The 13,188-nt window shown below is 40.6% G+C and overlaps 2 protein-coding genes across 2 annotated transcripts in view; both read right to left on the reverse strand.

Moving 5' to 3' along the window:
• Positions 1-11,239, reverse strand: part of LOC101855331 (carbohydrate sulfotransferase 4) — a 14,501-nt gene extending 3,262 nt beyond the window's left edge. Inside the window, exons 1-6 of the mRNA XM_005096367.3 lie at positions 11,113-11,239; positions 10,470-10,558; positions 5,611-5,705; positions 4,942-5,166; positions 2,349-2,578; positions 1,705-1,854 (exon numbers count right to left, since the gene is read on the reverse strand). Coding sequence (XP_005096424.2) covers positions 1,705-1,854; positions 2,349-2,578; positions 4,942-5,166; positions 5,611-5,705; positions 10,470-10,558; positions 11,113-11,239 — 916 coding nt within the window. The remainder of the gene's footprint in view (positions 1-1,704; positions 1,855-2,348; positions 2,579-4,941; positions 5,167-5,610; positions 5,706-10,469; positions 10,559-11,112) is intronic.
• Positions 11,240-11,299: 60 nt separating this feature from the next.
• Positions 11,300-11,908, reverse strand: LOC106011476. The gene has a single exon (XM_013081350.1). It carries the CDS (start codon positions 11,906-11,908, stop codon positions 11,300-11,302), a length of 609 nt encoding a protein of 202 aa, XP_012936804.1.
• Between the last annotated feature and the right edge of the window lie 1,280 nt (positions 11,909-13,188).

The following is a 13,188-nucleotide window of genomic DNA, read 5'->3' on the forward strand; positions in this document are numbered from 1 at the left end:
ACCAAGTAAAGTACCAAGTAAAGTACCAAGTAAAGTACCAGGTAAAGTACCAAGTAAAGTACCAAGTAAAGTACCAAGTAAAGTACATGTACCAAGTAAAGTACATGTACCAAGTAAAGTACCAAGTAAAGTACCAAGTAAAGTACCAAGTAAAGTACCAAGTAAGTAGCCTGCACACATTTTGCCGCCTTTATGAGGCTAACATTTTTGTACTGGCTATTCATGAGTATACAAGACAATTGTGAGGCATGCTGACAAAATGAGTTACTTCTCACAATCCACAAAAGCAGATATTGGCCAAAATCGACACTAGGGACAAATTTCTAGGTTTTCTATTGATGCAATATTCATTAAGTACTAAATGCCTTTTGTTATTTCATACTTACAGATTGAAAAAAACTTAACCTATAAGCGTGATAATGTATATATTTTCATAGGGCTCAAATCCCAGAGGTAACTCATTTTATCAGCACGCTTCACAATTGTCTGTACAGACGGCCATTTCCCATTTCGTCCCCAGTGTATTTTTCAAACAATATATCGACACTGTGTAATACGCCCACTTTGTCTATAATAATCACTTTTTTTCTGGACAATGGAAGGCCGCCATAGACAAATTGTGAAGCAGCGTGGTGATATCAGGCGCTCGTCAAAATAATCAAAGTAAAGAAACTGGCATTTTCAGCAGGTTTGTGAATTTTTAATCGAATTTTAGTTTTTTTGGCTCAACACCTGTCATGCCCATTAAAGAGCACATTTCTGTGTGGATTTTTTTTTTTTAACCACAACCGTTGATTAAAGGCACAAAAAAGTAAAGTTTCAGTTTCCACGGACTCTCAAGCTAAGTAATCAAATCATCTTTGACGGCCATTTTCTCGCTATTTTACCTCTGAAACCAGGTGTCTCCTTAAATAGCAGATATCTCGACTTCTATTCAAGATGATGGATTTTTTATTCATCCAAAGCAAGACATATAAATAAGCTGTCAGGTGATACCAATAACTCCACACGCCAAAAAATTGACAAGTGCCTGATTCCACTGCGTCGTGACACATTTTTACGGTACATGTAATAGCTAGATGATCTAAGGAAACTTGAAAAAAACTATGAACAAGCTTCTCTTGGCTTGTCAGACTACTGTAGTTTGAAATATGGTGCATTGTTGGGATTTTTAGCGGTAGGCCTAAAGCGAACTAGTTCGTCATGCTACAAAAATTAGAACATATCTGAAAATGGGTTGGGGGGGGGGGGTTTACGCACTATGTAAAGCAAAACTATTCTGTGGATTTATCTAAAAATGACTATCAGACAAATTATTTTTGACTTCCAAATATTGTGTACAAATTTGAAACGCAAAACTTCAGTGTGGAGGAAAATATTAACAAAAGAGTTGAACAGGGTTTTGTTTTGTTTGTTTGTTTGTTGTTGATGGTTTGTTTTGTTTGTTTGTTTGTTGTTGATGGGCTTTTTTGTTTCTTGGGGAGAATCACCCTGTAGAATATATTTGAAGAGTTCGAAGAAAGTTACATGGTTAATAATAAGAAAACAGCGCATTCCTTTTCTTTTACCTTTCTTTCCTTGTAATGACGTTCTCTCTCTCTCTCTCTCTCTCTCTCTCTCTCTCTCTCTCTCTCTCTCTCTCTCTCTCTCTCTCTCTCTCTCTCTCTCTCTCTCTCTCTCTCTCTCTCTTTCTCTTTCTCTTACGGGTTTCATGGGTAGATTCTGCGTGCGTCTTCTGCCTGACAGTTTCTTCTACAGAGGGCAGCATGTCCAACCCGGCAAACTGATACATCTCCTTGACGACATGGAGCGGAAGTTGAGCCAGGTCTTCGTAGCGTACTAGCAAGATCCGACCTGAGTAATGGCAAGAAAAGATATAACAGAAATGATATACCACTCGGGAAATGAACACACCTCTTGAAAAATGAAAATACCTTGTGGAAAAATGAATAAACCCCTTGGAAAATGAACATACCCCTTGGAAAGTGAACATACCTCTTGGAAAATGAAAATACCTTGGGGAAAACGAATATACCTCTTGGAAAATGAACATACTTCTTGGAAAATGAACATACCCTGTCGAAAGGTAAACATATCCCTTGGGAAATGGACATACCTCTTGGAAAATGAACATACCCCTTGGAAAATGGACATACCTCTTGGAAAATGGATATACTTTGTGGAAAAGGAACATACCTCTTGGAAAATGAGCACACCCTTGTGGAAAATTAACATAGCCCTTGGAAAATGAACGTGCCCCTTGGAAAATAAACATGAACGAACCTTTTGGAAAATGAACAAACTCCTTTGGAAATTGAACATAGTCCTCCTGTGAAAAATTAACATACCTTTGTGTTTCCCAGATATTCTTTTGAAGGTGGTAAGATCGTTCTGTATCCTCTGACACAAGAAACTGGATTGACCTTGAAAATAAGCTTGACCTCGCGAATAGTGAATGCCTCTCGGGTCCCGGACTAGGTAAATGACCTTCAGATCGGGGTGTTTGTCCAGGTAGCTGTCTGTTTCGTTCATAGTCAGGCGGAGAACCTTCATTACAAGAGACTTTGCTTCCTCGCATCTTTGGGGGGGGGGGGGGGGAGCAAAGACGTGGTATGATTAAGAAAATAATAAGAGACATATACATACATGTATGTACACTTTCTCAGATCTAAAAACACACACTAGCACACACACAAACACAAACACACACACATACATAAATATAAAACACACACACACACACACACACACACACACACACACACACACACACACGCGCGCGCGCGCGCGCGCAAGCACACACAAACACACACATGCACACATGCAAACACACACACACATACATACGTACATATTACGTTTTAAAATGCCTTTTTATCAGCATGTTTTCCAACCTTCTCGAATGATCAGAATGCGAGTCGTCAGTATACTTTGCCTTTTATTTCTTCATACACCCGTATATTGTGTGCCCCAAAACGACTGGGATAAATGTCTTCTACATTTGGCCTCTTGGGTCAACTCTTAAATGTGAGGCGTGCTGACAAAATGAGTTACTTCTCACAATCCACAAATGCAGATATTGGCCAAAATTCGACTCTAGGGACAAATTTCTAGGTTTTCTATTGATGCAATATTCATTAAGTACTAAATGCCTTTTGTTATTTCATACTTACAAATTGTAAAAACTTAACCTGTAAGCATGATAATGTATCTATTTTCATAGGGCTCAAATCCGAGAAGTAACTCATTTTGTCAGCACACTTCACAAATTGTCATAACATATCATGTGTCCCATAACTGCAAACTATCGAGATACATCGACTGTCATAGGCATGTGTGATATAAAAAAAATATATATATAGTAGAGGGTTTTACGGCACTCGCAACTGCATAAGGTCATATGAGCGCCTTACATGTATGATACTATCTATATCCTAACTTTCCAAACAGACTAGTGATATGATAGTGTTTTAAAGGAATATGTTTACAGTTCTGTACCCCGTCATAAAAGTAAAGCCTCTAAAAGTACAGGGTAATGACCCTACCACACCCCACCCCTCCCCCCTCTTGCCTTTGTGCACATTAGTGAGTGCAGCCCGCAGCTGTGTCCTGTTCCTGTAAGACGTAGCGCCAACACTGATGTGACCTCAAGGTGACCCCGAAAGGTGACCCCAAGGTGACCTCCCAAGGTGACCCTCACGGTGACCACAGACTAGTGATGGGCGATATCAGCAATATCGAATTTGATACGAAATCGAAATTTTTCCACAGGAAATATCGATATTTTTCTATTTTTTTCTTTATTACTAAAATTATTATCGATAAATTTAAATTTGCCATCAAATATGTTGATTTATCTATAATTATCGAGTCTGGTCGATGTTTCGAAAATATCGGGCGCGCGAAACACGCTGTCTTCTATTTTGTCGTGGGTTGGGTTTTTTGTGGTTGTTGTTGTTGTTGTTGTTGTTGTTGGGGGGGGGGGGTTGTTGTTGTTGTTTTAATTGATTTTTTATTTGGAGTATTTTTATATGTTTTATTGTGGGGGCAAACAAAACCAGTGAGCTAATTCCTGGAAATGCGATGCTGAGTGGTGGGCATATTAAAATATCAAAATATCAATATTTTTTTCACTGCTTCGATACGATATCAATATGTGTAAAAATATCAATATATCGATATTTCGATTTCGATATGCCCACCACTACTACCCCAGACCACAGTGTCCCTTGACGTCAGTAGTTCTAAACCTGGAGTCCAAGTTCACTTGTCCAAAAAGTCCATAGACTTTTATATAATTCTTTTCAGAAACTCAGCTGGATCGATAAGAACACCATCGCCACCTCCACCTCCACCACCACCACCAACATCAACAACAACAACAACATTGGGTAAATATTCAGACTAGTATTTCTTCCATCATCATATGATCGCTTTTAAGCACAATGGGCTATCACGAAAAATGCTGTTTTGAGAAAATCGAAGGTAAAGATTTTGCCCCTTGTTCAGTTTCTTCAAAAAAAACAAGAAGAGTTTTCTCTATAACCAAACAAATATACACACCCATGAAACCAAACTTCTCCTATAGGTATGGCGATGCCCACTTTTGGTGTAGGTCAAGATTTCTGGAAAAAACCCAAATCTGGGTTAGCCCGCTTGTCCTTAAAAGCGACCAAATGTTTTCCACTCACAGACACACAACCTTGCAGAATGTTAGACGTATTGCCTCTTTCATCAAGATGTTCCATCTCTTTTGATTGCAAAATACTCACGTCCAACTGAATGCAATAACGACAAAATGGAGGGGGGGGGGAGGGGGCGATATTGTTAAGTTATTCCTGAAATGATTCAATGCTTTACCTGTCCAAGACAAGAACTGAACAATCATACTTTTACCCATACGTCCCAACACCCTACCGCTAGAACAAGAAAAATGCTTACCGTGGCTTGACCAGTTCTGCACAAGGCTTTAACTGGGTCTCTTGAATTCGACCAAACGGCTTCCCAAAGGGGCACTGACTTTTTGAGAACGATTCAGACTTCATCACGTAGGCAAGAAATGCCAGGTTGGCTGGTGAGAGGTCACACTGGAACATCCGGTCCAGAAAGTCAAAGGGGGTCACTGGGGTAGGACTGACAGACTTGAAGGCGTCCTTCACTCGACTTCTGAAAAGAGAGAATTTTAAATAGGTGCAAAAACAACGTTACACTACATGTATGTGTCTGAATGAGTGATGGGGTCTGTTTTCTCTCTAAAAGAAATAGGAATGTTACAAATACGGCAAAAAGGACATCCCCATCTCTCTCCCATGTCTTCTTTGTATATTTAATCTCAAATAACACCTGTAATATTCGGCACTTGTATGACTTAATTGCATAGCTTTACTTTACTTTTGGGTGTCGCGGGAAGAAAGAGACGTCTCTCTGTCGCCAGCCGGAGAGCTTGGGTCAGGGGGGTGCCATGAGTTGTTAGTGTTTCCCTGACTCCATCTTTCCAGGTCTTTCTCGGTCGCCCTCTAGCCTTGTTTCATTGCAAGTGCCGTAAAACTCGTACTATAACAAAAAGAAAAACTGTCTAAAGCGTGCACTCGGTACAATCGAGCAGCCCACCTGAGGTCCTCCTGATCCCAGTAGCCTGAATGGTTCATGTCATGGTCGTACAGGTACCAGAGGGGCTCGTAGAAGAAAAAAACTCCAGGGTGTGCCTAGGGGGGGGGGAGGAGAGAGAAAGAGAAAGATAATTTTTAAAACCCACAATATCCACCAATTAATGCTTTGCAAGCTAGATTGAAAAGTGTGTTTTCCATGTATTTTTTTTTGGTAAGGTTTTACAACGCTCGCAGCTGTATAAGGTCGTGTGAGCACCAAGGGGTGGATATCAACACAGAAGTTCTTACAGGGAATAAGACTTACTCTCCACCCCGGAAATAGCGGGTCACAAGAGCGTGACAAACATGCAAAAGAAGTAGAGGAAAAATGACTATAGTAAGGATTAGGAAAGAATAAGCAGCAGTTCCCTGTTGCAGTTCAGGCACAGTTATGAGCATGACATTGATGAATCAGTCCATTTACAATTGCAGTTCTGCTGTGCATAAGAACTCGAGATGTTAATGCCCCTCCGCCCCCTCCTCCCCTCCCAATTGGACTTGCCTAAAGACACTTCAGTCAGTAGCACCGCCCCCCGGGAGGGGGGGGGTATTTCCTTGTATCATCGCCTGTTTTATAAGACGGGCTAATTTTCAAGCAGAGTAGATTTTATAGGAAAATCAGAACTGAATGTGTGCGGCATTGTGGTGAATTAAAGCACTCCTTACAATAATGAAACTGATGATACCGACATTTTCCCGCCCGCTGGGCAATTTCTTTTTGAATTTGTTGTTGTTGTTGCTGTTGTTTTTTATTTGTTTGTTTGTTGTTTTTGTTTGGGGGGTTTTTAGGGGGTCAGTTTTTGGTTTGGCTTTATTTTTTGGTTTGTTTGGTGGGGGTTTTTTTGTTTTTTAAATTGTGATGTGCTTCGGCTCAGCACCTTTTATGTCCATTAAAAGTTATAATTTATTTCTCTGTTGATATTACTAAAACTAAAGAACATAGGAACAAAAAATGTAAATTTGCAGTTTCCAAAGAAACTCAAGCTTAGAAAGTCACTAAACGTTGGCGACCATTTGCTCGCTATTTTTACATCTTTCACGAGGCAACCCCCACACCCTTCACTGGCAAATCCTGAAAGGTGAAAATAGGCTTTGCAATGAACCAATAAATGTCATCGAGGAAATGTTTGCGCTTTTCAAGATGATAGAGGCGTCATGAACACATTCTCATGCTCTGATCCATGTTATCTCGGCCTAGCGAACAAGGAAATGGTACTGTAATAATAATAATAATAATAATAATAATAATAATAATAATAATAATTGCATTTATATAGCGCATATCCATCCTCAAGAGCATGCTCTATGCGCTTTACAACTATTATTACCCCTAGCTGACCCCCTGAGAACACTCAGAAGCATTCTCGGTTTCCGCGGAAGCATACAGTGCAAGCTACGGATTTCACGCTCTCAAACACTATCAAACTGACAAGATACATTTAGCGTATATTCTAGATATTTAAACTGTTGGACTTGATTGATATTTTCACCTTTGCTAATGAGATTACAACTAGGATTTGCTGTTTTCTTTCCATTGAACAATAATCCTTTACGTTCACTTTCTGTTACAACAGTATCTAGAAGCCATTGAAGGTCTTTTTTTCGGAGCCTGCTATTAAAACTGTGTCATCTGCATACCTGATGTTATTAATATTTTCTCCATTTACTTTGAGGCCTGGACATTCTTCTATGGTACCAGTACCAAAAGCCCATGTGGGTGAAAAAAGTAGTCGAGTAATATCCCAAGCACTCGGGTGTTTTAGGCTACAGCGTGTACCCTAGTATTCAAAAATTACTCGAGTGGGTACTCGCAGATGCTATATTTATACTCGAATACTCGAAGGGACACGAGTACTCGCTCACTCCAACTCCAACTTGAAGTTGAACCCCCTGACAAATTCGTCTTCTAAAGTTGGTTAACCTACGTACAAAGAAGAAGATGTGCTTCCCGCCCTAAGTATACATCGGCTGTGACATTGACTCTCCTGTAATCTTCTGTTTTATGAAGGAGAACAAACGCGGCAGAGAAAGAAACAAAATGCTATAAATGTCCGTCAAAGGGTAACATCTGGTGGAGAGAATGTTTTGGCTTAAACTTGAGTGCTTGTTTTCATCCTAGCTGGGCGTTGTTGTTGGGTTTTTTTATGTGTGCGCATGTGTTTGAGGGTGAGTGTGTGTGTGTGTGGGGGGGGGGGTATTTGTGCGAGTGTGAGTGTGTGTGTGTGTGTGTTGGGGGGGGGGTGGTATGTGTGCGAGTGTGAGTGTGTGTGTGTGTGTGTGTGTGTGTGTGTGTGTGTGTGTGTGTGTGTGTGTGTGTGTGTGTGTGAGTATGTGACTGACCTTTCTGTTTTGTTACTTTGATTGTTCATCGGTTTTGTATTCAGATTCGTTTCGACCAGTGTTTGGTTTTTCTTTATATTTGTACCCGCTGGTGTTTGTGGAAAATGTTGTTATTGTCCTCGGTAAGGCGAAGTCTTGTTGTTGCTTTTTTTTTCAATTTTTTTGGTTTGTTTGTTTGTCTATTGTTTTGATAGACCAGGGGTCATTTTGCCCCCCCCCCCCCCCCCCACCCGGGTGGGTTGTATTCTTCACCTTTCAGAATACTTCTAGTACGAAGATCTCTTTGAAACTTTCCGTATTTTTCTAAAAATGATTTTGATAGACTGCTTGCAAAGCGTACGGATCGGATTAACGAGTAAATTTCCTCTTTGGAAAGTGGTGGCACAGAGTTCCCCACGTCGTAGGGATACGATAGTAAAACACGACGTACGGATAGGGTTAAGGAGAGAGTAAGATAGTAACCTTTAATCAGAAACGTGGACGTTTAATTAAGGGTGGGGGCTACACCCCCAAAATCAAAATTCGGCTCAAAATCATGGAATTTGAGTTGTAGGCATTTTTAGCTTTCTCAGCCTCTCCTACAACTATTTCATGGCATAAGAACCCCCCAAAACCGTAATTTTTCCCGTACTAGGCATGTTTGTAACCGCCATTTCCTCATGAAGTCAGTATTTTATTTTTCTTTATCGGCCGTTTTCTCAAAATGCGACTTTTCTCTATACTTTTTTGAATAACTCCACCATTTTTCTTCCAATCTTCATGAAATTTTCACAGAATGAAGAGAAGAGGTAATAAAAAAAATTTTGTCTGTTGAATTTTTGATATATGGAATAGATTTTTGTTGGTGGTGTCTGGAGTGTGGATTTTCACGGATTTTTCGCAAACTTGAATGCTACCTGAGGAAAAAAATCATTAAAAAATTTTTTTTATTCGATTAGGAAAAAAACAACAGACACATTTTTAGACCTAATGTTTGTGAACACGCATGCAAAAAAACAATCAATTTACATGAGCGATAAGTGCGGTATTCATTACGTAAAACATGTCAATAAAATCAAATATGGCGCGTATCCATGGAAACGAAACTTTTTTTTCAAATTCCAAGACTCCTTACTATGCTTGTTATTTGTGTGAAATTTGGTAAAATTCGGTCCAGTAATAAGCGAGATAGCCTCCAGGTGTACCCCCCCCCCCCCCCCCCCCCCCATTAAGAAAACAAAACTTCTAAAAAGCTACGAGCATTTATCCACAGCTGCTTTTAGCTAAGAGTACAGAAAAGCATATCGAGAAAATACTTATCCTTAATTAAATTTAGTTCGAAAGCTTCTTATGAAAATAACTTTAAAATACATAAATACATTAACGACACACCATAATAAGACAAACAACAATTGAAGAAAATAAATCAATAGAAAATAGCAGACGCAGAAAATGGAAATGAATTGGACATTACTTGAGAAAACTGAAAACAAAGATTATTCACCAAGCCTTAATTGGTCGATTTTAAGCACAGATGGGCTATCCCGGATTATTGTGCTGTTTTGGGAAAATCGAAGGTAAGGTTTGTGCCCCTTGTTCAGTTTCTTTAAAAGATAAGGAGAGTTTTCTCTATAACCAAACAAATATACGCACCGATTAAACCAAACTTCTCCTATAGGTAGGGCAATTCCTATTTTGGTGTTCGTCAAGATTTCTGGAAACCCCCGAAATCTGGGTTAGCCAGCTTGTCCTTAAAAGCGACCAATTTAGAGCCCATATTTAGGCTGTTATCTCAGTTTGTTAGGATATTTATTTGTAGTATCAGTTTGCTACATATTTGGTTGTTACATCTGTCTGGTGCATTAGTAGTTTTTTAAATGTTATTTAATTAGTTTGCCAAATGTGTTTGTTATAATACTGCTTTTTATATTAGTTTGGTACACTAGCGTGTTACGCAAAACTCTGACATGTGGCTCTCGTGGCCAAGAGGTTAAGGTGTTGGCCTCTCATTCATAGGTCCCGGGTTCGAATCCGGGTAGCGACCGAAACATTTTTTTCTCTAAAATTGTCTTTCACCTCCTTTTCTGCTCTTTAGCAAAGTTCTGTCGTCTGCTTTCGCCTCCTCTTTCTGCCCCCACCCCCTTACCTCCTTTGCCCCCTCCTCTGGGCTCCTGACTCTTTCTGGAGCTTTTCTACTGCTACTCCTTGGCTCCTTCCAACTGCTGTCTTTCAGCCACTCCCCTGATCTTCTGGTAGGAAAGATCTACACCTAGCCTTCTCAGAGGTCCCGTATGCAAGTTGCGCACGTTAAAGAACCCTTGGTGGTCTAAAATCGATAAGAGTAGGCTTCGGCCGCCCCCCGAGCAAAATTCAAAATTTTCTACCTACTGAAAAAGTTTAAAGTGTCCCGCGCGCTCATATGACCTTATGCAGTTGCGAGCGCTGTAAAACACTTACAAAAAACAACAACTCTTGACTAAACTAAAACAGACATTTCGTCACCTGAAAGAGGTCACCAGTCAAGGTTGAGCCGCTTCTCATGTAGGAATGTATCAAAATCTTTACTTGCTTCTGAGGTGCTGTCTTTAACACTGGGAACCAGACGACGAAAGTCATTAGGTTTGAAATAAAACACGGAGCTGACAGGTAATATAATTCATAATGTGAGAACAGTTTGTATTATTATGATCTCTGAAAACGGGATTTTGTTGTTGTTGTTGGTGGTGGTGGTGGGGTTTTACTGTCATTGTGTGTGTGTGTGTGTGTGTGTGTGTGTGTTTGTGTGTGTGTGCGCACGTGTGTGTGTGTGTGTGTGTGTGTGTGTGTGTGAGAGAGAGAGAGAGAGAGAGAGAGAATGTGTGTATGTGTGTGTGTGTGTGTGTGTGTGTGTGAATGTGTGTGTGTGTGTGAATGTGTCTGTGTGTGGAGAGGGGGGGGTCTATCTAATATCTATCTATCTATCTAATATCTATCTATCTATCTATCTATCTACCTAGCTAGCTAGCAAGCTATAAATCTCTGTCACTATTACTACTACTACTACTACTACTACTACTACTACTACTACTACTACTACTACTACAACTACTACAACTACTACTACAACAACTACTACTACAACAACTACTACTACTCAAACACTCACGTGTGACAGGCCCCAGTCTGCTACCCTCCACCACCAGGATCTCCAGGCTCCTGTCCTGGCGATACATGAACCCAGTGAGCGCCAGACCACACAACACTGCCACGGCCACCTTAGCAAGGCTTCTCATTTTCGTCACCCCTTGCATCTTTCTACTGAAAAAGAAATGAGGAAATTGAACTTGACATCATTATAAATTCATTCTTAGAATTACAAAGTTCTGTCTGAACATTTTTAGCCGTTTTATCTTGTAGCGTATGTTGTAGCGTATCTTGTAGCGTATCTTGTAGCGTATCTTGTTGTAGCGTATCTTGTAGCGTATCTTGTAGCGTATCTTGTTGTAGCGTATCTTGTAGCGTATCTTGTAGCGTATCTTGTAGCGTATCTTGTAGCGTATCTTGTAGCGTATCTTGTAGCGTATCTTGTAGCGTATCTTGTTGTAGCGTATCTTGTAGCGTATCTTGTAGCGTATCTTGTAGCGTATCTTGTAGTGCATCTTGTAGCGTATCTTGTAGCGTGTCTTGTTGTAGCGTATCTTGTAGCGTATCTTGTAGCGTATCTTGTTGTAGCGTATCTTGTAGCGTATCTTGTAGCGTATCTTGTAGCGTATCTTGTTGTAGCGTATCTTGTAGCGTATCTTGTAGCGTATCTTGTAGCGTGTCTTGTAGCGTATCTTGTAGCATATCTTGTAGTGTATCTTGTAGTGTATCTTGTAGCGTATCTTGTAGTGTATCTTGTAGTGTATCTTGTAGCGTATCTTGATGTCGTTCTGTATTGGTTCACAATCAATACCGGGCATCTAAAGGAGTCCATTACAATACCTATCCCCGCGGTTTTATGCAAAACAAATTCTGAAATTATGCAAACTGAGCCCAAAAATGTGAAATTATGCGATTTTGTTAATTTTAACAAAGAATGATCAAGGAAAATAATTATAAAATTATGCCCCAAAAATGGTTAAATTTTGCTAAATTATGCGGGGGTGCATAAAACCACGAGGGCAGCAATACGCACTAGATCTATATCCAATTGCTGCAACTCGGAGAAAAGCTTCTTTAAAAACTTAATTCTTTAACTAAAAAAGAGTAAACGATACGCAATGTTGTCATCATACCAGAAATCGCATTATGTTACACAATAGTTCAGTCCTCTCTGTGAACAATTTTAAAAAGTCCTCAAATTCTTTAAAAATCTCCGGTGACATGCCCCACCTGAGCATTTCTGCCGATTTGAAGTAGGGATGGGTAGGTAAAGGTACCCAGTGCCGGAACTCCCGGTTCTACCGAAGTCGGTGTCAGTACCGGCACCAGGCCTCCAGTACCGGCTCTGGGAAGGAGCCGGCGCGACGAGGGTAAGAGGGAGGTGGGGGGGGGCACAGGGGGAAAGGAGAGGAAGAGGGAGTGGAAGGGGACGGGGGACAGAGGGCGGAGACAGGAGAGAAGAGGAGCGAGAGAGGGAGCAAAGGGCAGGGGGGGGGGCTGAGGGGGCGGCGGGAAGGAGGATGAAGGGCTAGGGATCCAATTCAGGGAGGTCCGAGAAAGTACCGACTCTGGATTTCACCGGTACCGCCCAACACTAATTTGAAGTCTCCAGAAGCGAGTCCGAGTGTAGAGGCGTACAATGTAAGTGGTCGAGCATTCGTGCTTTGGCGAGTCCCTGTGTTTGGCAGACACCGAACTGTTGTCCCCGTGGCTTTCTGCACCCCGCATAATTTACCAAAATTTGATAATTTTTGGCATAATTTCAAATTATTTTCCTTTATCGTTCTTTGTTAAAATTAACAGAATCGCATAATTTCACTTTTTTTTGCTCAGTTTGGATAATTTTACAATTTTTCTTGCATAAAACGACGGGGACAGACAATAGTTTAGTCCTCTTTATGAGCAATTTTTTTTTTTAACGGTCCTCAAATTATTCAAAAATCTCCGGTGGCATACCCCACCTGAGCATTTCTGCGGATTTGAAGTCTCCAGAAGCGAGTCCAAGTGTAGAGGCGTACATTGTGAGTGGTCGGGCATTCATGGTTTGGCGAGTCCCCGTGGTTTTAAGCACCTCGCATAATTTACGAAAACTGGGTCA

Source organism: Aplysia californica, unplaced genomic scaffold, assembly GCF_000002075.1.
Source record: "Aplysia californica isolate F4 #8 unplaced genomic scaffold, AplCal3.0 scaffold00127, whole genome shotgun sequence".
Classification (NCBI taxonomy): domain Eukaryota; kingdom Metazoa; phylum Mollusca; class Gastropoda; order Aplysiida; family Aplysiidae; genus Aplysia; species Aplysia californica.